The sequence below is a fragment of the Cimex lectularius genome, unplaced genomic scaffold (genome assembly GCF_000648675.2).
Source record: "Cimex lectularius strain Harlan isolate CLEC.00 unplaced genomic scaffold, Clec_2.1 scaffold238, whole genome shotgun sequence".
In the NCBI taxonomy this organism is placed as follows: Eukaryota; Metazoa; Arthropoda; class Insecta; order Hemiptera; family Cimicidae; genus Cimex; species Cimex lectularius.
In genome coordinates this window covers 259124-286051 of record NW_019392823.1, presented here as the reverse complement: position 1 = coordinate 286051, position 26928 = coordinate 259124, and the positions used below count along the sequence as shown (strand labels likewise).

Here is a 26928-nt window from a genome sequence, read left to right as displayed (position 1 = left end):
ATACTGGGATAAATGTCACTGTCATGGTAGATCTGTCGCAGACAGTCAAATGTCTAGTCATTTATTCAAATTTCAAATTATTGATGGTATGATTTGTCACATCAGGAGCGACACATACTTGGTTGGCTCCCCGCACCCAGTGACTTCGTGGCAGTTGATGATGTAGGGTAAAGCAACCACTACCACCAAATGTATGAGATACGGCACATAGCTCGGACCTGTCCCAGAATTACAAAACACGTCATTTTCGAAAATAGCCAATGAGCTCATAAAATATTATTTTTGTATATTTGGTAATTGGGATTTTACTAAAAAGTAAAAATACCGATACTAGAACGGGAAGAATGGAGCCAAAGGAACTCCGCTAAATGCAAACTACTGGTACACTCCAAGACCGACAAAGGCATCATTCGAGATGAATCCAAAGACAGAACTGACGGTAAACCTAGTTTTTCAGTCTTAAATCATAGCGAATAAACACTGCGCCAGGGAAATAAAAAGTCTGCTGTGCTATTAAGTGGGATAGAAAGACAAGCTGGCCTCAGTATCACTGGAGCCATGAGCACAATGCCAATTCCGGTCCTTGAGGTGTTGTTAACTTCCCACCACTTCATATTTTATTTAATCCAAGGAGAAGCCAGAGCAGTAGCCTACAGGCTCATAAGGACAACCATCTGCAAGGATAGGCCATGCAAATAAACAATGGAAATTGAAAGAGGAGATACAAGCAGATGCCACTACTCCAAAATACAATTTTACTAAAAAGTACAAGATAAACCAGAACAAGAGGAATGGACCAAAGGAACACCACTAAAGGCAAACTCCTACTGGTACACTAACGGCTCCAAAACCGACAATGGCACGGGGTTAGAGTCTTCGGGATGAAATCGACGGTAAACCTATGTAAATATGCTTCTGTTTGCAATCTAAAATCATAGCAAATGAACACTGCGTCAGGGAAATAAAATGTGGTCTAGCATATTGCCACAAAAGAGGATGCATTTCAAAATGGATCCTTGATGAGAACAAAACCTTGTAGAACAATACCGCAGGTATGAGGCAAGCGAAGAGATTCATAGAAGGGCATGAGCAAAACTTACAATGGCATTCTGGAAGGCAACCGCAACCGAACCAGGATTTTGGTTGGATTCCTAACAGGGCACTGCCACTTAAGAAAGCATATGCACCGGATAGGAGTACAGACATTAGACACACTGTATACATATTGCCAGGCAGAGGAAGAGAAGGCCTATTAAGGTGCAGATTCTTCCAACCAGGGCAGGAAAAACCACAAACAAGATCGTACACTAAGGAGCCGCAGACAAGGCTATGAAGGTTGATTAACAACCTGAAGCTGGCCAGTGAGTTACAAAAAACAGGGAAGCACAATAGATATACTCAGGTCGAGGTGCAGATGGCCTTGTGGCCGCCTCTTTTATCCGTATCCCTAAGCTCATAAAATACCATTATTTCTATATATTTGTTGATTGGGATGATTAACAAAAGGGTGGCGATGGCAGGGGATTGTAATACATTCAACGTAAATAGTTTTGTAAATATTACTAATAAAACTCTCCTAGCATGATAGGTTTTAGTTCTCCTTTTTGTTTCCTTTCTCTTGTTTGAAGAGAAGCACATCTCTCCGCGCTCTGCTAAATTGAATTACATACCATCCAGGATTTATTATTTTTATTGATTGCCATAAATATCAGGGGTATTGTTACGTTTAAAAAGTATTATTGTATTTACACATTTAGCAAAGCCCTCAAAAACTGTCAAACAAAAATAAATAAATAAAAAATAAAATAAAAATAAACTGTTTCCCGCAGTGAAAGAGCTTTGTCCATTGGGACCTCAAAAGCCTCGATTTCTGTAAATCAATCAAGACAAATTGACTACGCTTGACGGTGAACCCCGGTTTTTTTTTTTAATTTAATTTTCTTTTTCTATACTAATGTTTTGTTGATGTATTCGTCGATTTCCGACAGACGGAGTTTTTGATGTCGTACGGTACTTTTCTGATTACCGTCCATTATTCTGATTTAACGTATATTGTACGTTGTTCCTCCTGAAGACAAAGTATCAGACCTACTACAATTTTTTGTTTCTTGTCTGACTACACTGTAAAAAAAAAAAAAAAATACAACTGTGATCGTTAAATTTTTAGTTATTTATTTAAGATATAACACATTCGAGAAAAACAATAGATATTCTTCTACTAACAGCACTTACTACAAGTTTAAAACATACAAATATAGATAAAAATTAGTACTACGGTACCATTTTTAAAACCTGAAAATTTTTAAAATTAAACGGTTTTTCTGTATTTTTGGCTTTTTGTCCACTGATCTTTGCTACTTCTGCTTGGAAAAATTACAACTTCGATCAATGACTTTTAAAATAGTGTGGTGTTTAGTGAACGTTAGTCAATGATTCGGAGATCGTGAGATGCGGTCTGGTGTGTCGTAGGTTTTAGAAAAACAGTTTCTTTATCGTGCCAACGTTTCGATCTTTATTGAGATCATCTTCAGGGCTCAAAGTGTTTGTTTTCCGTGCAGATGTTTCATTCTTGTTGGTGAGTTGAGAGGGCACTCTTACGAAATCTCATTAAAGGTAGTCATAGTGATACGGTCATCAAAAACAATAGGAATTCCTCTACTAATAGTACTTACTACAAGTACAAGTATAGTACTCGATAGTAGTCGTCCAGTACAAGGTTCTACAAGTCCATAGTTGCCCAGAAATCAACTTCTGAAGTTATAACTATCTAAAAAACCGTCAAACCGCTTTATATGAAAAACGTCACTGAAGATGATCTATATTTGACCGAACGCGTCTGAAGAAATAAATGCCTATGTGAAAAAGGCAATTTATTTCCTGTTCATCATCTTATTAATCAGGATGGAAACCATCAAAAATTTTACTCTACACTTTATAGGAAGAAAACTTTTTTTTATATTTAGAAGTTTAGTGGTTTTTCGAGTTATATTATAATTTTTTTCTGTTTTCTCTATTTCTGCTTTTGTTGCGAAGCTCCTTGTTTAGCAATTTCTATTTTTACATCCCAAACAGTGCCAATGGGCCCTCATAATAAAATATTTGCTAAATCAAGCTACAGCTCAGTTATTAATGACGTTTTTGTTCAAACTTTGGGTTTTTATGCATTTACATAATGTTTAAATATTCGTTTTTTGTGTGTTTATGTCCTGGTAACGATCGGTGAATGGTAGATCTTTTTCCATTTGACAGCCCCTCGCTTGTCGGCCTCAATTTATTTAATGGCCTTTCGTTAATAAAAAGTAATCGGCCACGGGTTTGATTGTGTTCCCCCTTTAAAATAACGTTAGCGGTCTGTTTCGGGTTGTCAAACCCTTTTGACCCCTGGTGGAAATGAAAAAATTGCTCAGCATCGTTTGCATGCCCTTCAGGGCAAAATGCTTTCATTGTTGATGCCCGCCAAGTTAAAATACAAAATAATTTGACAGCTACTTTCCATTTCTTTCTAAGTAACAAGGAGGAAAAATTTAATTTTTGTTAAATCAAATGTAAACTTAAAACCTTATCAAGCCGACATGCTTAATTTATAACGAATTACTTTCATACATATCCAATAATTATTCAGAAATCGTGAGATGCGGTCTGGTGTGATAGGTTTCAGAAAAACATTTTCTTTATCGTGCCAACGTTTCGATCTTTATTGAGATCATCTTCAGGGCTCAAAGTGTTTGTCTCCTGTGTAATTGTGCCATTCTTGCGTGTCGTGTTGAGAGTGCAGAAGACAAACACTTTGAGCCCTGAAGATGATCTCAATAAAGATCGAAACGTTGGCACGATAAAGAAACTGTTTTTCTGAAACCTACATCACACCAGACCGCATCTCACGATTTCTGAATAATTATCGATTAACGGTCAACCACACATATCCAATAATGTTAAAACCTAAGTAAAAAGTATTTAATTTCAATATAACTCAAGTACCCTGGGATAATGTGAATTTATTAGCGTGAATGGAGCGTATGTTCACCGCGATTAAACTGAGGAATAATATCATGTACGGTGTGGTTGTGCGAATGTAATTTATTTGCGTGAATCGTGGGGATTATCCCCCAATTACCTCGAATTATGTAGGAACTGTGGGGTAGTGTGAATGAATTTTGCTATGAATGTAATTTATTAGCGTGAATAGGGAGGCTTACCCCCAATTACCCCGAGGAATATCGAGTACCCTCGGGTAATATGAATGTAATTTATTAGAGTGAATCGTGGGGATTATCCCCAATTAACATGAGGGATATCAAGTATTGTGGAGTAATGCTAAACTAATTTATTAGCGCGAATGGGGGGAAATCCTCAATTAAATTGAGGAATACTAGTAATAGGGTTGTGTGAATGTAATTTATTGGGGAGAATGGAGGGGATTATCTCCAATTAATCTGAGGAATATCAAGTACTGTGAATGTAATTTATTAGCTTGAATGAGAGGATTATCTTTAATTACCCCTGGGGTATTGTGAATTTAATTTGTTAGCGTGAATGGAGGGGATTATCCTCCATTAACGTGGGGAATATCAAAGACTGTGGGGTTGGGTGAATGTAATTTATTAGCGCGAATGGAGAGGATCATCCCAAATTACTCCGAATAATATCGAGAACTATGGGGTAGTGTTAATGAATTTTTGCATGAATTAAATTTATTAACGTGAATGGAGAGGCTTACCCCCAATGACCCCGTTGAATGGAGGGGATTAACTTCAATAAACTGACGAGTATCAAATATTCTGGACATGTGTGAATGTAATTTATTACGCGAACGGACGGGATTATCCTTAATTAACCTGAGGAATATTGAATACTCTGGGGTAGTGTGAATGAATTGTGGTATGAATGTCATTTATTAGAGTGAATGGAAAACCTTACTCTCAATTTTGAAACATCGAGTACTCTGGGATGGTGTGAATGCTAACCATATTTGTTTTATTTTATCCATACTACATAACATTAACTTGAAAATTGGTGTTTATTTTCCCTAATTATTTTTTGATAAATAATTATATGGAACGTATTGTTGAATTCTCCATTTTACTGTATTAAGAAGTTTTGTTACAAAATAAAATGACCAAATACAAAATTTGAATAATTTTTTGACCCACTGTAAATAAAAAATTTAACACTTAAGTTGAGTAGTATTTAAGAAAATCAGAGGTACGCTAGAAAGTTGACCTCCTGTACATTATGTTAAAAGTATTTAATCTCAATATGTGTGTTGAATAAATATTGAAATAAATGAATATCCAAAGTATTGCGTTTTAGCATTACGGGTATAGTAAATGAGAATTATCGTATTTTTATAATTAATTATGCAAGTTTGACTTTTAAATCGGAGGGACGGGTGTTATTTTAAACGATGAGTAAGTCCATCATCGCCTCTGCTGTGGGTCCCCGCATACTAGCGAGATGCCGTCGGTGAAAAGCCGAATGACTCACGACCCTATTTACGGAGTCGACTCTCCTTTAAAGCCAAACGGTGTGACGTAGTCACCGTGGGTCCGTGTCGCTTCGCTCTTCGCCGTGGTCCGGGGGGAAATTCGAGACGGCCTCACAAGTCGCAGTCGCGTCGCGCGACGTCCCGCTCCTAGTCCATAATTCACGCTCCCAGAATTCCTCGTGACTGTCAGAAGGTGTGGCAGCCATATTTCGTATAGCCTATACTCTATAGGCCAGTAGGGGTCAAGCGAGAGGCTGGCCCTTCTTCTCTCCTCCCTCGTCTCTGTCGCACTGGACGATGATCCCTTCGAACGCAACTTGAATATCACGGATGCCCAGATCTTTTGTCGGGATCGCGTTTCCTCCGTGTCACCCGCACGACGTCGCCCTTCCTCCGGCCGAAAGTGGATACAGATTCGACTTTTTGCGGTTAGCGGAACCTTCAGTCCGTATGAATGTTTTTATTTACTACGATATCTATTAGTGGTCCGCTACATTTCTATTTTCGGTCGCTGTTATTCTCATCTGTTGCCAAGGAGTGAGCTCGATATCCCTCAAATTTGATCGTAGAATCCCCCTTTCTCAGAAGTAGACCTATGCGATTATAATTTCCACAACGGCGGCCGCATCCTTTGATAAGAATTTCACCTTCATACTTGGAATTATGTAAAATGTTGCTTCGCAAGTGCCTTGAAGGAGGAAAGAGTTATTCTGGCTCAAAAAGATCGAAAAATGTCAGCTTCTGAACCGAAACCGAACGCCCAAGAAGACTCGAACAATGTTTCCACAGGTAAGGCGAAACGTTTCTTATCCAAACAGACAATTTAGATTATACACTTCAAAGACCTGGCTCTTTTCAAAACCCATGAACCCTCATTCCACCCATATTGTTTTACACTTTTGTGCACAATTTATTTCCTACTGTGAACAATTCAAATAAAAAAGTTAGGCTCAATTTGAAGCTAGACAAATTAAAACAAAATAGAATTGTAATACAAGCAGATCTGTAATCAGAGAAGATAAGCGACAAATAGTGACTTATATGGTCAAGAAAAACAATATGAATTCCTCTACTAATAATATTTACTGTGAGCCCTAAAATATAGATAAGAATTAGTACTACTAGAGTACTCAATGGTACTACAAGCCAAAAAAACTAAAATATAAATAAGAATTAGTATCACAACCTTGTTTTCACAAACTGAAAAATCTTCAAATTAAACCTTTTTTTAAATTAGACTTGTGTCTTTTTACACTGATCTTTGCTACTTGTGCTTGGAAAAACAACTGTGATCAATGACTTCCTAATTATTCATTTAAAATAGTGTAAAATCTGTTAAGACATAATTAAATGTTGTCATAGTAAATAATAGTGATTTACACGGTCATGAAAAACAATAGGAATTCCTCTACTAATACTATTAACATTACCCAAAAATATAGGTAAGAATTAGTACAATAGTTCTGATCTTTGCTATTTGTGCTTGGAAAAATCACAACTATGATCAATTACTTTTAAAATAGTGTAAAACCTGTTTGAAATCTAATTAAATGGTCAAAGTGAAGAATTGTGACTTATATGGTCATGAAAAATAATTGGAATTTCTCTACTACTAGAACTACAAACCGCAAAAATACAAATATAGATCAGAATTAGTACTAGAGCACTAGTTATACTACAGAATTATTCTTTTAAGATATAATTTATTTGTGAAAAACCATAGGAATTCTTCTACTAACAGGACTTACTACAAGTTCAAAACATACAAATATAGATAAGAATTAGTACTACAGCACTGTATATAAAACCTTAAAAATTAACAGTTTTTCTGTATTTTTGGCTTTTTGTCCACTAATCTTTGCTACTTCTGCTTGGAAAAATCACAACTGCGATCAATGACTTTTAAAATATGTAGTTTAAAACCTGTTATGAAATCTTATTAAAGACAGACATAGTGAAGAATAGTGGCTTATATGGTCTTGAAAAACAATAGGAATTCCTCTACTACTAGTACTTACTACAAGCCCAAAAATATAGATAAGCATTAGTACTACTAGAGAACTCAATAGTACTATAAGCCCAAAAACTAAAATATAAATAAGAATTAGTTTTACAACACTGTTTTCACATACTGAAAAATCTTCAAATTAAACTTTTTTTGTTCTGTATTCTTTTTGTTCTTTTCACACTTAACTACTAAACCTTTTTTTTAATTAGACTTGTGTCTTTTTACACTGATCTTTGCTACTTGTGTTTGGAAAAACAACTTTGATAAATGATTCTTAATTATTCATTTAAAATAGCATAACACCTGTTAAGACATAACTAGATATAGTCATAGTGAAGAATAGTTACTTATATGGTCATGAAAAATAATAGGAATTCCTCTACTAATAGCTCTTACTATACAAACCCAAAAATATAGATAAGAATTAGTACTACTAGAGAACTCGATAGTACTATAAGCCCAAAACTAAAATATAAATAAGACAATATTCCAACACTTTTTACAAAACTGTTTTTCTGTATTTTTGCTACTTGTGCTTGGAAAAATCACAACTGCATAAAGTTTTTAGTTATTCATTTAATATATAACACATTTGTGAAAAACAATACTAACAGTACATACTACAAGTCCAAAACATACAAATGTAGATAAGGATTAGTACTACAGCTTTTACAGATTTTAAAACCTGAAAAATCTTAAAAGTAAACCTTATCCTGTATTTTTGGCTTTATGTACGCTGATTTTTCTCCTTCTGCTTCTAAAAATTACAACTGTGATAAATTACTTCTTAATTATTCATTTACGTAGTAAACCTGTTATGAAATCTAATCAAAGATAGTCATGGATGGTGGCATAATAGTGACTTATATGATCATGAAATACAATAGGAATTCTCCTAATATTACTTACTACAAACCCAAAAATGTAGATGAGAATTGGTACTAAATCACTGTTTTCAAAACATGAAAAATATAAAATTAAAAAGTTTTCCTGTGTTTTTAACAGTTAACAATGTACATGCCCAAAAGATCATTGTTTTAAAATCGAAAACATTGTACTATATTATTTAATTAAACTATAATATATTATAGTAATATATTTGTACATAGCATACAAATACAATTACTACAATTAAACTAGATTATATTACTATATTTATGAATTTTTACACTGATTTTTTCTTCTTGGGGTTGAAAAAAGACCACTGAGATTATTAAATTTTTAAATATTCATTTAAATTAGCAATGACAGAATAGTGACTTAAGTGGTTATGCCAAACAATAGGAATTCGTCTGCTAATAGTATTTAATAAATGCTCAAAATACATAGAGATAAGAATTAATATTACTATTTCTACAACACAATATCTATAAATATTATATATTGTTCAGACATAAATATTGTGATAGTTAAATTATGACTTAAAGGAACACATGATGTTCACTGATATGCTAGAATATTAGTTACTAATAACTTTTTTATTTTTTATTTATTTTTAAATCCTGCGATTTTCATAAATAACAAATAATATATTGCATGATGCTAATAATTTGTCTTTATGATTTATTTGAAAACACATTGTTCCAATTTGAAGATATTGCTTGTGGCAGAAGTGTCTTTAAATTTTCATTGCTCTTTCCTTTTTGCATCCTACTCTAAACAATCCGAATAAAATTTTTTTATCAGATTTAAAGCCAAAAATATAAATGATACAAAATAAGACTGATTGGGCAGATCAGAAGTCAAAGATGATAAGTGACTTACATTGTGGTCTTGCATATCAATAGTAAATCCAACTTGCATGACCAAAATGCCTATAAATAAGAATTAATATTTCAATATCGCATCTTATTTCAATTAAGACAGTTTTTCTTTATCTGTGACATTAAGCAATCTTTGTTAATTGTTCTTGTGGAAAAGACAATTGTAACAAATTGAAAAGAAAATGTTTCAAGTATCATAAAATATAGTGATAGAATTTTTGTTTGAAGGGATTAAAGACAACACAAAGTTTATTCATTTATCTTGATTAATTGATGATAGCTGCAAATAATGACTATATAAAAATATAAAAACAATACATTTTCTCTACTTCTTGTATATTTGGAAACAAAAAGATCTTGTAAATTAAATTGAATATTTAAACAGCCAAGAACAATAAAAAAAAAAGGAAACAACACATCTTGAGAATATAAATAGGAATAGTTATATCTGACAATATTATCACTAATTAGAAGATAGTGATAGTGCAGAATGGTGACTTACATAGTCATACAAAACAATACGAATTTGTCTATTTATAGTAGTTATGAGAAAGCATTTCCTCTCCTTTATAATAACATAAACATAAAGTTTTCTTCTAAATAAATATGGCACAATGCACAAGAAATTCCTACTGGATAAAATGTAACAAATAAATTGGTTTTCCAGTTTATTTTTAGGCCCTGAATAAAGTTTTAACGCAAATTATTTGTAGAAATGGTGAACAAATTATTTGTTAGAGTATTGCAAAAATATTATTCAGAACATAGAGGATCAAGGCAGAATAGTTTTTATTTGTTATTAGACTTTTACTTAAAACATAAATGTATAATGCAATAATAAATAAATATAACAGGCGAGGGTTAATTAATTTTTTACAAGGCAAATTGTAACCAATTAAATTACTCATTGTTTATAATTTATGATTTTTCCTTCTTGAAGGTGGAATAATAGGTCATAATTGTTTATAATGGTGATCTGGAGATAATAATGAAAGGTTCTAGATATAAAATTCAGTAGTTAAAACATGTTTTAAATATAGAATTCTTAAGAGACATTAGAATTTCAGAGATTCTTTATTGTTGATATTGATGGCTTCATGTTTAGTTATGGAAAAAAATCCTAAATGGCGCTGACCAGCAGGCAAAAAAAACATTGTTGCTAGAAATAGCAAGAAATATCTGAAATTTCAATATTGATTTATTGTATTTACAACTATAATTCTTTATATGCAAGAGTTTATATATGGAAATGCTGTGTTTAGTCGAATGGCGGCCTAATGGACGAACTCTGGTCATCAGTCAGATAATTTTAGTTTGTTCCTGGTCAGACACATTATGGCCCTGTGCCATCAATAGTGCATGACTATGAGTTTCAAACAATATAACATGGCTTTGTACCAAAAAGTGCCATTGTATATAATAATTTTTAAAAAATCTTGTGTACAAATGATTTATTCTTTAGAATCAACTGTATTCAGATTTGAACTTGCAAGTTAAGTTAAATATTAATAATATCTAAAATTTGAATTGCTTGTGTATATTACTTTTTGTTTGTAGTAAACAATTTTTATTTTATTTTGTAGTCGTTTGTGAAAAAACTATGTTATTACAATAAACTGTTTAATGTTAATTATGATAATAGAAATGACAAATGGTGGAATGAGTGTGTTGTTCAATCCTTTTAAAAAGATTATTATAATAACGTTGTGTAGTAATGTTAAGTTGATAAGTTTTCTGCTAATAAGAAAAAAATTAAAGGCTCAATATTTTGAAACAAGACAATAATATGCTTAAATTAATATTGATAAACAAAAAGAAAATTAATTTAAAAAAGTATATTTTACAGTTATATATGTATCTCTTTTTAGGGGAGAAGAGGCTTAGGCAATTGGAGTCACTATTCCTTGGTGGGCCAATACTTGGACAGGGTCAATGCTTTAGCATTGAGACACTGCTTGACATCCTCGTCGTCCTCTACGATGAGTGTTGCAACTCCTCGCTCAGAAGAGAGAAGACTGTTTCGGATTTCATAGAATTTGGTTAGTCAGCAAAAATGAAAATTGGTCATCCTCCTAGATTTATTGTCGTTTGTGTATTTTTCGAGGAATTCTTATATTATATATATACTAATAGAATTTTTCTTTCTTTAATAGCAAAACCAGTGGCTGCTTGTGTCAAGTCACTGAGGCTAACACGGGATGATTTCGAGGTGATAAAAGTAATAGGCCGAGGGGCCTTCGGCGAAGTGTGCGTGGTTAAGATGAAAGGGTCTGATAAAGTATTTGCTATGAAAATCCTAAACAAATGGGAAATGCTCAAGAGGGCGGAGACTGCTTGCTTTCAGGTTGGTTGACCCACTGAGAATTTTTTAAAGCCAATTTTGTCATTCTATGTTTTAACTGTTTTAAATTTCAGGAAGAGAGAGATGTGCTCGTTTTTGGAGATAGGCGGTGGATCACTAATTTGCATTATGCTTTTCAAGATGAAAACAATTTGGTAATTTTTAATAACTTATTCTTAAATCAAACCCTATTTATTTTTTAAAATTATTTTTGTTTTCACAGTATTTAGTTATGGATTATTATTGTGGTGGAGATTTGCTCACATTGTTAAGTAAGTTTGAAGATAGGTTACCTGAAGATATGGCAAAATTTTACATAGCAGAAATGGTATTAGCGATATCCTCCATACACACCCTATGTTATGTCCACCGGTATTGTAATTTATTGAAATATTAAAAAAATTCATTTATAATACTTTGTTGTTATTTCAGAGATATCAAACCCGATAACGTTTTATTGGATGCAAACGGGCACATAAGGCTTGCAGATTTCGGCTCTTGTTTAAAACTTTTTGATGACGGAACTGTCCAGAGTAATGTCGCCGTTGGAACTCCTGACTACATTTCACCTGAAATATTAAGGGTAATTAAAAATCAACACTTAAAATTGAATATGGAGAATATAACAATGTTTTAATAACATTTTTTGAAAGCAACAGCTAACAAAGAGCAAGACGTAAACTTATTTATTATTTTTTAGTCCTCAAGTATATTGTTTGTGTAATATTCGTTTAGAATTTATAATTAATCAAGCATTAATTTTAATATTAATCCATATATTCATGTAGTAGTCATCATTGACCATAATAATAAAAATATTTCATTTTTTTTACTATTTTAGTGCAAAAATGGCAATAAAAGGCATTTTAAAGTTATTTACGGCATTCCAATTTGGCACAAACTGAAACACACTATATCTAGTTAAAATTAGAATAAAGGTCAACATAATTTTACTAGAATAGACAAGATGGAACATTATGAATGCAAGTTACAAATTCCTCGCTTAAAAATATCGCAGTCTTAATTTAATTTGCTTGTTTAATTAAAGAAATATAATTAAGTTATTTTTAAATGGTTTGATTTATGTTTTGTATAAATTATTCATATGTAGATTTTGTGCGATTAATTTTAAATGTAAAGCCCAAAGTAATAATCAATAATTCTTTATGATGAAAGTGTAAATGACCTAATGGTATGAAGGGAAAATTATATTTGGCAAACCCAATTATTTTGCTTTAAAAAAATTATTTCAAGACATGGTCCAATCTTTTCTCTGTTGAATTTAATGTATCCTATATATTAGGTTTAAAGGTTTAAGGGTCAAAATGCTCATGTCAAATAAAAATCAATTATCATTTCTTTGAGACATTGTGTAATATTAATAATTAATTAATTTTTACAATTGTAAATAAACACTGACTTTATTAAAGTTTGGTCTATGCCCTTAAATGTTTTTAGGCAATGGAGGATGGACAAGGCCGGTACGGTCCCGAGTGCGATTGGTGGTCCTTAGGCGTTTGTATGTATGAGATGTTGTATGGTGAAACGCCATTTTATGCTGAATCTCTTGTCGAAACTTACGGGAAAATTATGAATCACAAGGTATGAGTTGAAATTGATAATTTTAAATTTTAACGCTGTGCTTTATTTCTTTCATTTGTTTCAGAACTGTTTTGATTTCCCTGGAGGTTTAGATTATGAAGTGTCCGAAGAAGCCAAAGATCTAATGAAGCATTTAATTTGTAGTTCTGAATTCCGACTTGGTCAGAATGGTGTAGATGATTTTAAAGTATGCCTTGATTAATTTAATATTTAAACCATATATTTATTTAGTAGTCATAATTGACCATATTAATTATTTTAATTAATTGTACTGTTTATCTAAGGTCTCAGTTGAGATGAAAAAGCTAGTAAAGCAGGATTTGAACCCACGAACTTCAGCTCAAGCAGTTGCTCTAACCACTTGATTAGAGATTTAATTAGAGTTAAGTGAGCAGCAGCTGCATATTGATCTGAAGGTTGTAGGTTTGAATCCTGCCCGTGACACTAGCATTTTCATCTCAACCTAGACCTTAGATAAAAAATATAATTAATTAAATTAATTGTTAAAGTTTATTTATATATTATTTTGGTTATTAGAATCATATGTGGTTTGCCGGAATTGATTGGGTTGCAATACGTGAAAGTAAAGCTCCTTATATCCCAGAAGTCAGCAGTCCAACTGATACTTCAAATTTTGATGTGGATGACAACGACATACGATGTAGTGATGCAGTGCCTCCAAGTGCCAATGTTGCCTTTTCCGGTCTCCACCTGCCATTTGTTGGATTCACTTTTACACAGGGAAGGTAAAACAACATTTAAAAAAAAAAGAAAAAAAAAGTTAACATCTTGTAATAATTTTTTTTCTAGTTGTACCAGTGATCTTGCCAGTCTTCCCCTTCCTTCTGAATCCTCATCTGACCACTCCCTTCTTAAAAAGGTCCATTCTTTAGAACAGGAAAATATGGTACTCAACAAAGCACTGACAGGTTTGTTTGTCATAATAAAGCTAAGATTTTGATCAAATATCTCATAAAAATGTATATTCTAGATTTAAAATCAAGAAACATGTCTGAGGTCGACGGTGCAAAGAGGGTTTCACCTACTGGTGATGGCAGTCCTGGTGTAAGAAGATTGCAGGATGAAATCAACGTGCTAACTAAAAAGAATTCTGAGCTTGAGACATTGCTTACACAACAAGAGGCACAACCGGGAGATGGGAAATTAGTCGATCCCACTCATTCAGTACAAAAAATTAAAGATTTGGAAAAATCCATTAGAATGATTAAGCAAGAGAAAGAAGAAGCTGTCAAGGTAATGGAAAGAATTCATTGAAATGTTCATTGAAGGAGTTCATTTATTTTTTAATTTAGGATAAGTTCGATTTTCAAGAGAAGCTTAAAATGCAAGATAAAGAACTGAAAGATGCACTGAGCCAAAGGAAACTTGCAATGGCAGAATATTCGGAAGTAACAGATAAGTAAGTAACCATTTCATGTTATACACTAATTGTATTAAACAAAATTAAGTATTTGCAAACAAATATTGGTGATTAGTTTAAAGCTCTATATTTTTTTAGGATGCAAGAGCTCAGGGTACAAAAAACTAAACTTTCTCGACAAGTCCGTGACAAAGAAGAAGAGTTGGAAGTTGCGATGCAGAAAGTTGATTCTCTCAGGCAGGATTTGAGGAGGGCTGAGAAGCTGAGGCGTGAACTGGAGGCCAGAGTCGAAGATGCAATTGCTGAAACTTCAAAAGAACGAAAATTAAGAGAAAGGAGTGAAGAGTACTGCAGGTAATACATTCAATTAAAGACAAAAATTATTCATACTAATACCAAATCATTACATTTTTAATTATATTCAACAGACAATTGGAATCGGAAACAGAAAGGTGGAGGGGTAACCAGAGAAAAGACATATCCACCGACTTATCTTCTTCCCAGACTCAGCTGACCACACAGGAAATTTCAAGGTTTTATATTCTAACTTTTTTTGTTTTAATTTGTCCGTTAATGTCAAAATTTATTTTCTAGGCTGAAAGAAGAGGTTGAAAAGTTAGAAGTGCAATATAAAGAAAGTCTACAACAACAGCAGGGTAGGTTTAATCTTGAAATATCAGCCCTTCGCGAACAGCTACATGAAGCGGAATCAGCCAGGGATTTACTGCAAAGAGAGGTGTTTTTTTAAAAATTATTTGGTCAAAATAATTCACTTAAACAAAATATTTTTAACTGTTATATTTCAGGTTCAATCTTTCAAGGATAAATTAGATTCCACTAGGCTTGAAAATCTTACGGATAGTGAAGAAGCCTTGTCAGAACAGGCAAGAAGGCACGACAGAGAGAAAATCATGCTTCTAGAAGAAAATAAAAAACTTGTGATGGAAGTTGATAGCGTAAGTATTTTTAATGTTTATGGTATTCATATTAAATAAGAAGTTATATATTATTTTATTGACATTTTCATTATTATCCGTATATTCCTCATGGTTTTTGGCGCGATGGTGTCAGAGTGAAAAATCTCTTCGAGCTCCGAACTGTAGGTTCTGGCTTACATAATTTTAGCATAGTTGTAAGCCTAGTATATCAAGAACTACAGACCCACCAAACTTAGGCTAGTTAGTTTAGAAAATCTTTTAAATAGTATGAATGGGTATTTTAATTTACATAGAATATTTTAAACACGTGTGGAAGGGTTAAACATCAAAGATAGGGGTAATAAAATAAAAAATAAAATAAAAATGAGGAGCCAGCAAGCAGCCCTAGTTGCTAGCTGGCCAAAAAGGTCTAATGAAAAGAAATAAGGTGAAAATTAAGCTGCAATTTCAACATGGTACAACAATTTTCAAATCTGATGTACATCGAATTTGTAAAGATTTTTGCTTTTAAATTTGTTATCTCTTACAATTCAAATATTTTCACAGCTAAGCGAAAGGATAAGCCAAGTTCAGTCCGAGAGAACTCAATTGGAAGAGGATTATGAAGAGCTGAGGAATAAAAAAGAAGCAATTGCTCAATGGGAAGCGCAAATATCTGAAATCATACAATGGTAATGAATGACCATGTTATGCTATATTTTCTCAATTTAACCCACAAAAAAATGATCTTTTAGGGTCAATGATGAAAAAGATGCTAGAGGGTATTTACAAGCATTAGCCACAAAAATGACAGAAGAGTTAGAATTCCTCAAACATGCCGGGGCTGCTAATGTTTCAAATACTGTGAGTAGATTTTCATTCTTGTGACAATGTGTACTTATAATTCTGTAAACCTTGCTTTAAGAAATACAAGCTTTTTAAATTAAAAACTAGAAATTTATAGGCCCAAATGTTATCTACTATTGTAAAATTAAATTTCATAGAGTGTTAAGTATTATGTGTGATAAGGTAAATAAATTTATTAAGTTAAAACTATGCATTTTTATATTATAGGACAAAAACTGGAGGAACAGAAGAAGCCAGAAACTCGAAAAGATGGAATTACTCAATCTCCAAAGCAGCTTGCAATCCGAAATTCAAGCAAAGACGGCCATAAGTGAAGAATTAAGCAAAACACGATCCGATTTGATAGCGTCTCAAAAGTAAATCCCCTTTGATTTTAATAAATTTTATTTTACAAGGCTATCAAATGGCCTATTGCCTTTTTTTTCTTGCACAGGGAAATGAGGGAATTCCGGCAAAGGTTTGAGAATCTGACCCATGAGCTTAAAAGGAAAGAAATGCAGATTAAAGAACTACAAGGGCGAATTGATTCTGGAGACGGGTGTAAGTGTAATTTATTTTCGTACTGTAGGAATGACTTGTTATTTCACAAAACAAATTACACAATCGGAATGCAAATCAGAAAGTTACTACGTCACATTTCCCTTTGATACACAAGCATGTTAAATATTTGTGCAGTATGTAAGGACTATATTTGTACAATGAAATTTAAAAAAAAAGGAAAAAGTAAAACACTTAAATTCGTGAATATATAAACTGCCATTGTGAGCAGCCTAGTTTTGAAAGATGCTTTCTATCCATATTTTATATTTGTAATGAATCTAGTTCAAATAATTAGACAGGGTAATTAAATGTCAGTTCAATAAAATAATTTTATTATTTGGACCATATTCATGTGCCCATAGTTCAAAGAGAATATTAAAAAAAAAATAGTTAAGTTTTATGAGGCTAGTTTGTAAAGGTAAATGTTTTATTGGCTTTTTAATTAACTTTCCAATCAGTATTTTGTTATATGTTTATATTTAATATGTTTTCTAAAAGGGAAATTAACTTTTTTTTTACAACAGTTTGCAATCATTGCTTAAAAATGATTGTTAATCATTTTTATTGAAAATGTGACTTCCAAAACACATTTTGATTTTCTGTAGATCACAAGTCCGTTGAACAGATGTCCAGTATGTTTTCAGGTACTATTTACATCTAAGATAATACATTTAAAAAAAAATTAATAGTAGTGGAAACATACATTACCTTCAGTGTCAAGGTCTGATGTATCGTTATTAGTATTTAAAAAATTAAAAAAAAAGTAAATTTTTTGCTTGTTACAATATTATTTAGCCACCAATACAGAATGTGATTTAGAGGAGCAGTAAATACAATAATATTAGTCAATTTGTGGATTTGTTATATATTTTTTTGCAATATAGTTAGATGTAAAGATTTAAGTTAAATAAACTGAATTTTCATTTTGTAGAATATAGTCTTGCATGTACCAACTTTCCTTTCTTCTTCGAATTGCTGCATGCTTATTTATATATTTATTGTCATGACACAAAACACCATGCCAAAACATGCACAGATGAATGAATCACAAATGCATGAAAGGACAAAAAAAAACAAAAAAACAACAACACTTATTATAAACTATTAAGGTCATTTTTGTTCGCACCTGCTTTATTCTTGCATGTTAGTTGCATTTGAAAACTGTAAAATTTGACGTTATATCTGTACAAGAAGGAAGAAATGGACCTGCTATAAAGGAAATAAAATGAAATGTATTTTTTAAAATTAAAAACATCCTTCAAATTACAATAAAAAATCAATATTTTCTATCGGTTTCTAAGATATCTTAAAAACACAGTTAGATAAAATACAAATTAAACCACTAAAACATAAATGGTTTAATTAAAATGTTCGAAAGAAATGTCACCAAAACACAGGAATAGTGATAGATTAAAGATCTATCTGTATTCAACTAATTATCTGGTTTTTCTCTTATTAATAACGCGGCTTAAGTCCCCTTGGCATCGAGTAAATAAGCTTTCGGCTTGCGTCTTGTAAAATACAATCCCATTCTTCAACAAGAGCAGTTTGAAGGAGTTGCTGGAAGTGGTAAACGTTGTCTGACCTCTTAATCATGTCCCATAGGTGTTCTAAAGGATGTCAGGAGAACATGCTGGCCATTTATTGTGGTAATCCCTACATTTTCCAAGTAATGGTTGTCATCTCTTGCTATACATGAAGCAAGTATTATGCATTAATGCAAAGTTGTCCCTAATAATAGTAGATGGGACTACAACTTCTGACTGAAAAGGTTGTGACGACACATAGCACATGAAGCAAAATATTCTCCATGTCTTTTCTACACATGGTCCTGATCATCTGATTGCCACAAACCAAACCACCACTCATCTTGAAGAGAAATCCCCTTATCGTTCTGTGGTTCTACAAATTTATTATTTCATCAAAGAAAATACAATAATTTAAAAAAACAATTAACTCACTCGACAAATTGGTTCTGGAATTTTTAAAATATACTTTTACCTAAAGAGAGTAAAAGGATTAGTAACCCTTCATAAAGGTAAAAACAAATTATTAATGTTTACATTTTAAGGAAGATTAATTTTTTTAATGAATATATACAACAAATCTTAGCTAGATTACACAATACATAAGAAAAGTTTGTTTATTGTTTTAAATTGATTATTATTAAAAAAAATTATTACTGTTATATTGTACCTAATTTATTTATTATCACCACTGTATATCTAGTAAATAATGAATTTTTTTTTTTTTTACGAATTTTTTGTGAACACTAAAGAATGCTTTGTAGGAGTTAATGAAAAAGTCATAAAAACATAAGTAGATTCATTCAACACACATAAAATTTGCTTTGTTCAAACTTCACAGGTTTTTTCTTAATGAGTGTAACTTGGTTGATGGAAGGTACAGGTTTTAAATTGTTTGGTACTATACAGTTTGCTTTTACTTAAGAGAAAATCCACACACAAAAAAATAAAAATGCATCCTACTAATAATGTATTATGATTTAGATCAAACTTTCTTTTTTCAAATGCATATTTCTCTGTAACTGTTTTATTACTCGATGTAAAGGTAGCTATGAATAAAATGTTGAAATAAGATTAAGCAGGGGTAAATTTGAATTTTGCAGTTTTCAAGAAATATATGTACATAATAACATTATTATTAAGGAAAATATGTCAGCTTAAATTTTGCTCTGTATATGGTAAATGCTTCTGATGGTGACTTGAAAAAAGAAGCTATCGCCTTTTTAAACTGAAAAGTAATACAATTGAAAAATTGGCATTTCCAATCATCTTTTTTGAAGACATTAACTTTTCAAGTTCTTCCTTTTATTTTTAATTTTTAATTTGCAGCACATTCAAAACACTTATCCGTAAAAAATATCTTATTTGGTATTTTTGCGTTTTCTCTATTCTCTTTTCGGCCGTATACTGCATGGTAGTTATTTTCTTGTAGACACGATGCCACTATTTATTGGAGTGACAGGCTGCCTGTGGGGGTTGATACTTCTCATCGCTCGAATATATTTCTGACTTTGGTTTGCGTCGCCACTCGGTAACGTACTTGTGTGTGTGCGCTTGTTGGATTAGATATGGCATGGTTTTTCAATTTTGAACTGTCTGAAATTTTTCTACTTCCTACTCATCTGAAAATGTTAACTAAACAATTTCACAATTTTCCGTATCATTCGCAGTATTAAAAAAATCATATTTCATATTTTAATACAACTCACAAATCAGTACATTGTTCTTTAATCGTTTCAGTAATGTTTATCTTCTTTCCAAATCAGTAATAATAGATAAGAAATAAACCCGAAAGCATAATCTGTGTTATCTAAGGTAAAATGTGTTCAGGTGTTTTGTTAATAAAGGCCTTGAGTTATTATCTGCAAAGGTCTCGCTGGAAGGAGTACATTTTACACTTTCATCTGCAACGCCTGTTTAAATAACCTGGTTTTCTGCTTTGAATTGTTGTTTATCATTTGTACCATTGTAATTTTCCTTAAAAATAACCACTGGTGATGAGTTTTGAGAATTCAGAAAGAGAAATATTTGTGATAATTGTTTCATTTTCTGTGAACATTTTTTTATTGTTGCTTATGTGAAGAGGTGTCGGTGCTTCTAGTGAATGCTGTGTATGTATATTGTTTAGTCTTGGAGCGTGCTTCGTCCCAGATGTCCTACCTTGGTGCATTTCTTAATAAGGAAGCTACAGCTGGTTCTGTGGAAAGTGACGACGCAGACATAGAGGATAACAGAGCTCCTTCGATAACAAGTAGCAAGTCTAATTTATCTGAGATAAGCATTGTAAGTTTTAAGGTAACTTTACCTAAACTATTAAATTATTTTACAAAAAGTACAATTTGAAGCTCATTGCAGAACATTCAAAACTTTTTTCTTTATGTTCGTACACTAATATTTGTATACATTGCAACTGAATAATTTCATTGTTATAGGAAGCTTCTTAAATTAAATAATATTTTTGTTAGATATATTTTGTGTAAATACTAAATTGATTTCTTTTTATGTATTTATCGGCCTTCTTATGTCATATATGTTGTATGAGTATTGTAGGATTTTGGATCGATACTCATACAACAGTTGTGACTAAATCTACTTATGCACTTTTTATTTTTATTATCAGATTACACAAAATGTAGTTTTATTTTTATATCAAGAGATTTTTTTGGGGGTGATGGTCATGGTAGTTTATCGTGGTTTTTCACACTTTTCCTATTGTCAGAAAGGTTGGAGGGTAATATAATTTTTTTGTTTAACTTTTTTGTATAGTCAAATATTTCATTGATTACACAAAAAAAAAATGGTAAACAGTATTTTCAAGATTCAAAATTGTTTGCAGGGAGCAATGGGCCATACACTTCCACCCAAGCCAAAGTCTCATCAGTTCTTGATAAGAACTTTCAATTCCCCGACGAAATGTTCCCACTGTACGTCTCTTATGGTAGGCTTAACAAGACAAGGCGCAGTCTGTGACGCATGTGGCTTTACATGTCATTCTTCGTGTTGTATGAAAGTACCTCCAATCTGCCCCGTACCACCAAACCAAAGTAAAAACAATATAATTTAAAACTATCCGATGTATTCTTAATTATCATGGAATTTCAGGTAAAAGGCCATTAGGGATAGATCCCACGCGTGGCATTGGCACGGCTTATGAAGGTTATGTGAAAGTTCCCAGGATGGGTGGTGTGAAGAAAGGTTGGGCAAGAAAGTTTGTGGTTGTCTGTGACTTTAAGTTGTTCCTTTATGATATATCCCCGGATAGAAATGCCTTACCTTCAGTTTATGTTTCACAAGTGTTAGATATGCGTGATGAACATTTTCTAGTTACTAGTGTGGGTGATTCAGATGTGATACATGCTACTAAAAAGGATATACCCTGCATATTTAGAGTGAGTATTAACAAAACTTCTATATTAGATATTGATATAATTTTAAGAAACATTTTTAAATTAATTATTGGTTCATTAATTTTTTAAAATTAATTTATTATTATTATTTTTATTTTGATAATATAATCTCACGCTTTCTGTTCATACAGTTCATAAATGTAATTTTTTTGTAATTTTGGGAAATTCTGCAAACTTTTCATATATAACATTTATATTTCATTTATTAAAACTGGCTTGAGTTCATATGTGTAGTGCATTTCTTTTAATTTCAAGTAATCAATTTCAGATAACTACTTCTTTAATGGATCCTCCTGGTATTAAAAATCATACTTTGATGTTGGCGGATTCGGAAAGTGAAAAAAATAAATGGGTGGTTGCTTTAACAGAACTTCATAGGATTTTGAAACGAAACAACCTTCCCAATACAGCAGTAAGATTAAACAAACACAAAATAGGAACTGTTTATTTATTTATTTTAATCTTGATTCTATATCATTATGCTTTTCAGGTTTTCCAGGCGAAAGAGGTGCTTGACAATACGCAAACGTTTATCAAGAACACAATGTCAGCGACAATTGTCGATCCGGATCGTCTAGTCATTGGAACGGACGATGGTCTGTTATGTTTAGATCTTGATCGAAGCGAAGTCGCCCGAATCGGCGAAAACAAGAAAGTGTATCAGGTTGAACTGGTGCTGGATGAGCAAGTTGTCATAGTTGTTGCTGGAAGGCAGAGACAGGTGAGACTTGTGCCTGTCAGAGCCTTAGATGGCCATGAAGTCGAGTGGATCAAAGTTGCTGAAACAAAATCATGCATCACATTCTGCACTGGTGTAATGTGCCATGCTCCTCAACCAATTTACTGTCTGTGCGTAGCTATTAAACGACAGGTATGTTAAATGTTTTCTCTCCTTACCATTCCATTTAATTATTTCATAAAATACTTTTCAGAATACTTCTCAAATAATAATATATGAAATTACGAGGACTAAAAGCAGGCATAAGAGGCTTAGGGAAGTTATGCTTCCAACTCAAGCTCACTGTATGCAAATTTTTGCTGACGGTAGACTTTGTGTTGGTTACCAAGCTGGATTTTCAGTATACTCAATTCTTGGAGATCATCATCCTGTTTGTAAGTTTTGGAAGTCAAATGTTACAAAAACAAGCATACAAGTTTTTCTTTTGTTTTTCAGCGTTGATTCATGCTGACAATCCTCTTCTTGGTTTCCTCGCATACAGCGGTGTAGATGCAATGCTAGCTGTAGAACTTGGACACGGAGAATACCTTCTCGCTTTCCACACCCTAGCCATTTATGTGGATAGCCAGGGTAGAAAATCGAGAGATACAGAAATTATGTACCCAGCAATACCTCTGGCAATAAGTAATTAATATAAAAATTCAATAAAGAAATAAATTTATAAATTTTTTAACTTATTTTCAGCATACTGTGATGGGCATTTGTTAGTGTATTCAGATACCCATATTGATGTTTTTAATGCAAGTACTTCTCATTGGGTTCAGACAATAAATGTTAAAAGGGCTCGTCCTTTAAATACTACAGGAACAGTGAGCATGTGCACTATTAATGACATGACACATATCATTCACATTTCAAATATTCATCAATGTAAGTTACTACCTAGTAAAGATTGCTATAATTTAATTTTTATTCTTATTAACTTTATTTAAATGAATTAGGTGAGTTGTTAAATATAACAATATACGATTCAAATGGAAGAATGGTAGCAAAACCAAGAAGGAAATTTTCCCTACGGGAAGGTCATAGAATAGCAAGAGGGTTAGCTCATACACTTTTTCAAGTTTTTGTTCTTTGTTTATTTTGAGGTATTTATAACATAATTTATAGGCCTGATAGAAGATCTAAGATGATATCAGCCCCTACCAACTTTAATCACATATCACATATGGGCCCTGGTGATGGCATACAAATTCAACGGCTGCTTGATCTTCCAACAACAATAGAAACAGCAGATCATCATCATCGTGTAAATATTATTGATTGTTGAATAAACCCTTGAAATATTTACTGAACTGGGCAAAATACTGCCAATTATCTTCTTTCAATTAATTAATCTTTTTATGTAAGGTATTGGTTGAAATGAAATAGCTAGTGTCCCAGTGGGATTCGCCAATACCTTACATAAAATGATTAATTGAAAATATTTTTTGGTCAACCGGACCATGAAATATAATGGACTGCCAAATATGTTATTTAAAATGTTCTGGGGTGAGAAAGTGATGTCTGGAGAGTGAAAGTAATTTATTAGCATGAATGGGGATTTAAATCCGCTCTAAGGGATATCGAAAAATCTGGGGGGGGGTAAATGTTACTAGAATCATTTTATGTTGACGGTACGTGCAGTACCATGACGGATGTACACTTCTGGCTGTCTGTCAGGGGTCTGTACTCTGTGACAGTTTGCTAACTTTTCACCATGACATTGCATGGGGGTTCCTTGATGGCATTGTATTGTTGGTTTTTTGGCAGGGGGGCAGGACTCACTAGCTTATCTGTTTCATTCATACCCCAAACTTTATAAATATGTCTTGATGTACGGTTGAGATTTAAATAAATAGCAAATTCTACACCCTTCTCTGGAACCGCTGAGATCCAAAAGTGACCTACTGCATTTCTACATTTACTTTCTAAAGGTAAAAAATAAATTATGGGATTCCCTACGATCCGTGCCTCATTGGGTTATGATGGGGTACCCTGGCATCCGGATAGGGAAGAGAATTAAAATGACAGGAATCTCTGTCTTCTGAAAGTGTGAAGATCCTGGTCCTGTCCCAATAGAGGGTACATTATTTGTCCATTCTCAAGGACCGAGCTGGGGTTATATTCAATAAGGGGTGGGAGTCCTCGACTGGATTAGAGACAATTTTTCAGCTATTGAGGCATAAATATTGTTTGCTATATTATCATGTCCCCTTTAAATATTATTTAAATTTCCTCGTTGAGGTTTAATAATGTAAGTATTATGGGTTAACTTGCTAAGACGAGCTATTCACTTTTCCTTATGAAACAAGAAACAACATTTAAGTCCCAATAAAATGATTGTTATTTTTTATATTTATTTTAGACATTGAGCACCGGTTCTTCTGGAAAAGTACCTCCTCAGCAGTTACCAAGGATTCCTCCCCATCATCCTCCAAGGACTCCACATCAGTACAATTCCCAAAATGGTATTCATATTTAAGATTCTTATATATTTTTTGTTATTCGCTTTATTTCTCATTGGTCATACTATTACAGGTGTGAATATGCGGAGAGCTCCGGCTCCGCCCAGGCCGACTGTAACGCCCCCAGCTCTCCCAAGGACGCCCGATGTTCATGATGAACTTTCTCTTATCCACCATGATATGCAGAAGGTAAATAATTTCAAGTCATTTGTAGGAAGGAAAACAATTTCAGGGTCATGTCGATTTATTAACTGACGAGTTGTGTTTTGATGGCAATAAAGGATAGTACAGTTAAGCACTGAAGATACATTTTATTTTTTGTTTAGAAGAACATCTTCTCAAACTGGACATTGTCATTAAAAAAAAGGTATAAATCGATTTTTGGGGGTTCAGCTAAAGCATTGACAATTCTAACATAATTAACGTAGAAACAACATACATTAACCAGTATTGATTTGAATAATCATGATTTTTTTTTGTTTGAGTTGAGTAAATATAATAACTAAATAATAGCAGTTCTTCAATAAACAAAGAATTTCAACAGAAGTTGTCCCTCAAAAATGTTTACAATTTTTATTTGGGGAATGTGGTGGCTGAGTCATTAAGATGTCAAGCATTTGCTACGCTAGCGATTTTGGGTTCGAATCCTAGTACAGCCTTTGGAATTTTTAATCAAACTAATTTGAAAAAAGTATTGTAAATTGGTTTGATTTGAACCTCGTCTAAAACAACCACTGGGTAGTTGGACATTAAAGCTGTGTGGCAGGGATTACTTTCCAATTGATATTTCAGTATTTTAAAATGTCAAGGCAATTTTTGAGGGCTTCTTCTTTTCGAAAGAAACATTGTTAAAATATAAAGATGAATTGGCTATAACAAGTAGTTACACTGCATTTGTTAGTGTGTAACTAACAACATCAACTTTAAAAATATTCATTTATCGCTGCAGGTTTTGTTTTAAGCATTGCCATAGAAATATTAAAAGCTGAAAACATGCTATTACCATAAAATGATGTTTATCATTACAATAACACGCATGAAAGATTAGTGTATTTTTGTAATGTTTTTTGGTAGTGTTATTTAAGAAACTAAAAATAAACATGAAAATCTGCTGTGAAAAGTCAAACTTAAATTTTGCTTTCATAAAAGATTAAATTTGACCTTTGATCGGTTAATGGGTTTATCATTAAAACCATGTTTTTTCATAAATTTGTATCTTAGACATTCTTTGACTCTGGTATAAATAAAAAGTGTCTCTCATTTTTTTAACTCTGAAAATGTACAACACAATGTTTTACATAGGTTGCATATTTTTTATAGTTTGGTTGTTTCTAAATCATTTTGGCCTGCTTATCCTCTATGTTTTGAACTTTTTAACTTCTCACCATATTCAATGTACTGTCACATATGCTCTTCACTGAAGGTGGCGAGAAGCCAAAACAGTGAGAATAAGCAGACTCCACATTTATCATCTGGAAACCTCAAGAGACCCCCAGTACATATTGTTTATTTTAAATGTTTTATTCTTAAAAACATGATTTATTGAATTTTTTTTACATTGATTTGTTTCCCTTAAACTTTACAAGATCATTTTGCTAAAGTGTGCTTTTTATTTCTAAATAATTTTTCTAATTGAAAATTAATTTATATTTATTAATTAATTTTCTAATGGAAAATTAATTTATATTTATAAATTAAACTTGTTAGTATAAATTAAACAAATGACTAATTTCACAGTAATTGATCCTCATGCCATTTAAAGATATTAGTTTCCAATTTACAAAAGAGAAAACTAGTAAAATGTATAAAATTGTTGACATTGATTGATGACGGATATTAGAAGAATACGATAGTGCAAAACGAACATTGAAAAACTATGTTTACAGATTTCCAATTAAAGTGTAA

General features: G+C 32.4%; 1 protein-coding gene across 4 annotated transcripts in view; it reads left to right on the top strand.

Annotated features, from left to right (window-relative positions):
- The first annotated feature begins 5339 nt into the window (after positions 1 to 5339).
- Positions 5340 to 26928, top strand: part of LOC106665792 (serine/threonine-protein kinase Genghis Khan) — a 26364-nt gene continuing 4775 nt past the window's right edge. For 2 of the 4 annotated variants that reach the window (XM_014392503.2, XM_014392504.2), the window contains exons 1-33: positions 5340 to 6274; positions 11125 to 11295; positions 11410 to 11600; positions 11672 to 11752; positions 11821 to 11969; positions 12030 to 12180; positions 13056 to 13199; positions 13264 to 13386; positions 13737 to 13945; positions 14010 to 14128; positions 14191 to 14453; positions 14513 to 14619; positions 14719 to 14934; positions 15009 to 15113; positions 15175 to 15316; positions 15387 to 15536; positions 16065 to 16189; positions 16253 to 16361; positions 16572 to 16720; positions 16798 to 16904; positions 20559 to 20713; positions 21267 to 21474; positions 21533 to 21819; positions 22106 to 22249; positions 22328 to 22708; positions 22770 to 22950; positions 23012 to 23200; positions 23261 to 23446; positions 23518 to 23617; positions 23687 to 23825; positions 24924 to 25026; positions 25097 to 25212; positions 25350 to 25390. In XM_014392503.2, the coding sequence (XP_014247989.1) occupies positions 6217 to 6274; positions 11125 to 11295; positions 11410 to 11600; positions 11672 to 11752; positions 11821 to 11969; positions 12030 to 12180; positions 13056 to 13199; positions 13264 to 13386; positions 13737 to 13945; positions 14010 to 14128; positions 14191 to 14453; positions 14513 to 14619; positions 14719 to 14934; positions 15009 to 15113; positions 15175 to 15316; positions 15387 to 15536; positions 16065 to 16189; positions 16253 to 16361; positions 16572 to 16720; positions 16798 to 16904; positions 20559 to 20713; positions 21267 to 21474; positions 21533 to 21819; positions 22106 to 22249; positions 22328 to 22708; positions 22770 to 22950; positions 23012 to 23200; positions 23261 to 23446; positions 23518 to 23617; positions 23687 to 23825; positions 24924 to 25026; positions 25097 to 25212; positions 25350 to 25390 (5099 nt within the window). In that variant the 5' untranslated portion in view covers positions 5340 to 6216. The remainder of the gene's footprint in view (positions 6275 to 11124; positions 11296 to 11409; positions 11601 to 11671; positions 11753 to 11820; positions 11970 to 12029; positions 12181 to 13055; positions 13200 to 13263; positions 13387 to 13736; positions 13946 to 14009; positions 14129 to 14190; positions 14454 to 14512; positions 14620 to 14718; positions 14935 to 15008; positions 15114 to 15174; positions 15317 to 15386; positions 15537 to 16064; positions 16190 to 16252; positions 16362 to 16571; positions 16721 to 16797; positions 16905 to 20558; positions 20714 to 21266; positions 21475 to 21532; positions 21820 to 22105; positions 22250 to 22327; positions 22709 to 22769; positions 22951 to 23011; positions 23201 to 23260; positions 23447 to 23517; positions 23618 to 23686; positions 23826 to 24923; positions 25027 to 25096; positions 25213 to 25349; positions 25391 to 26928) is intronic. The other 2 variants (XM_014392502.2, XM_014392501.2) reach the window with 2 other exon arrangements.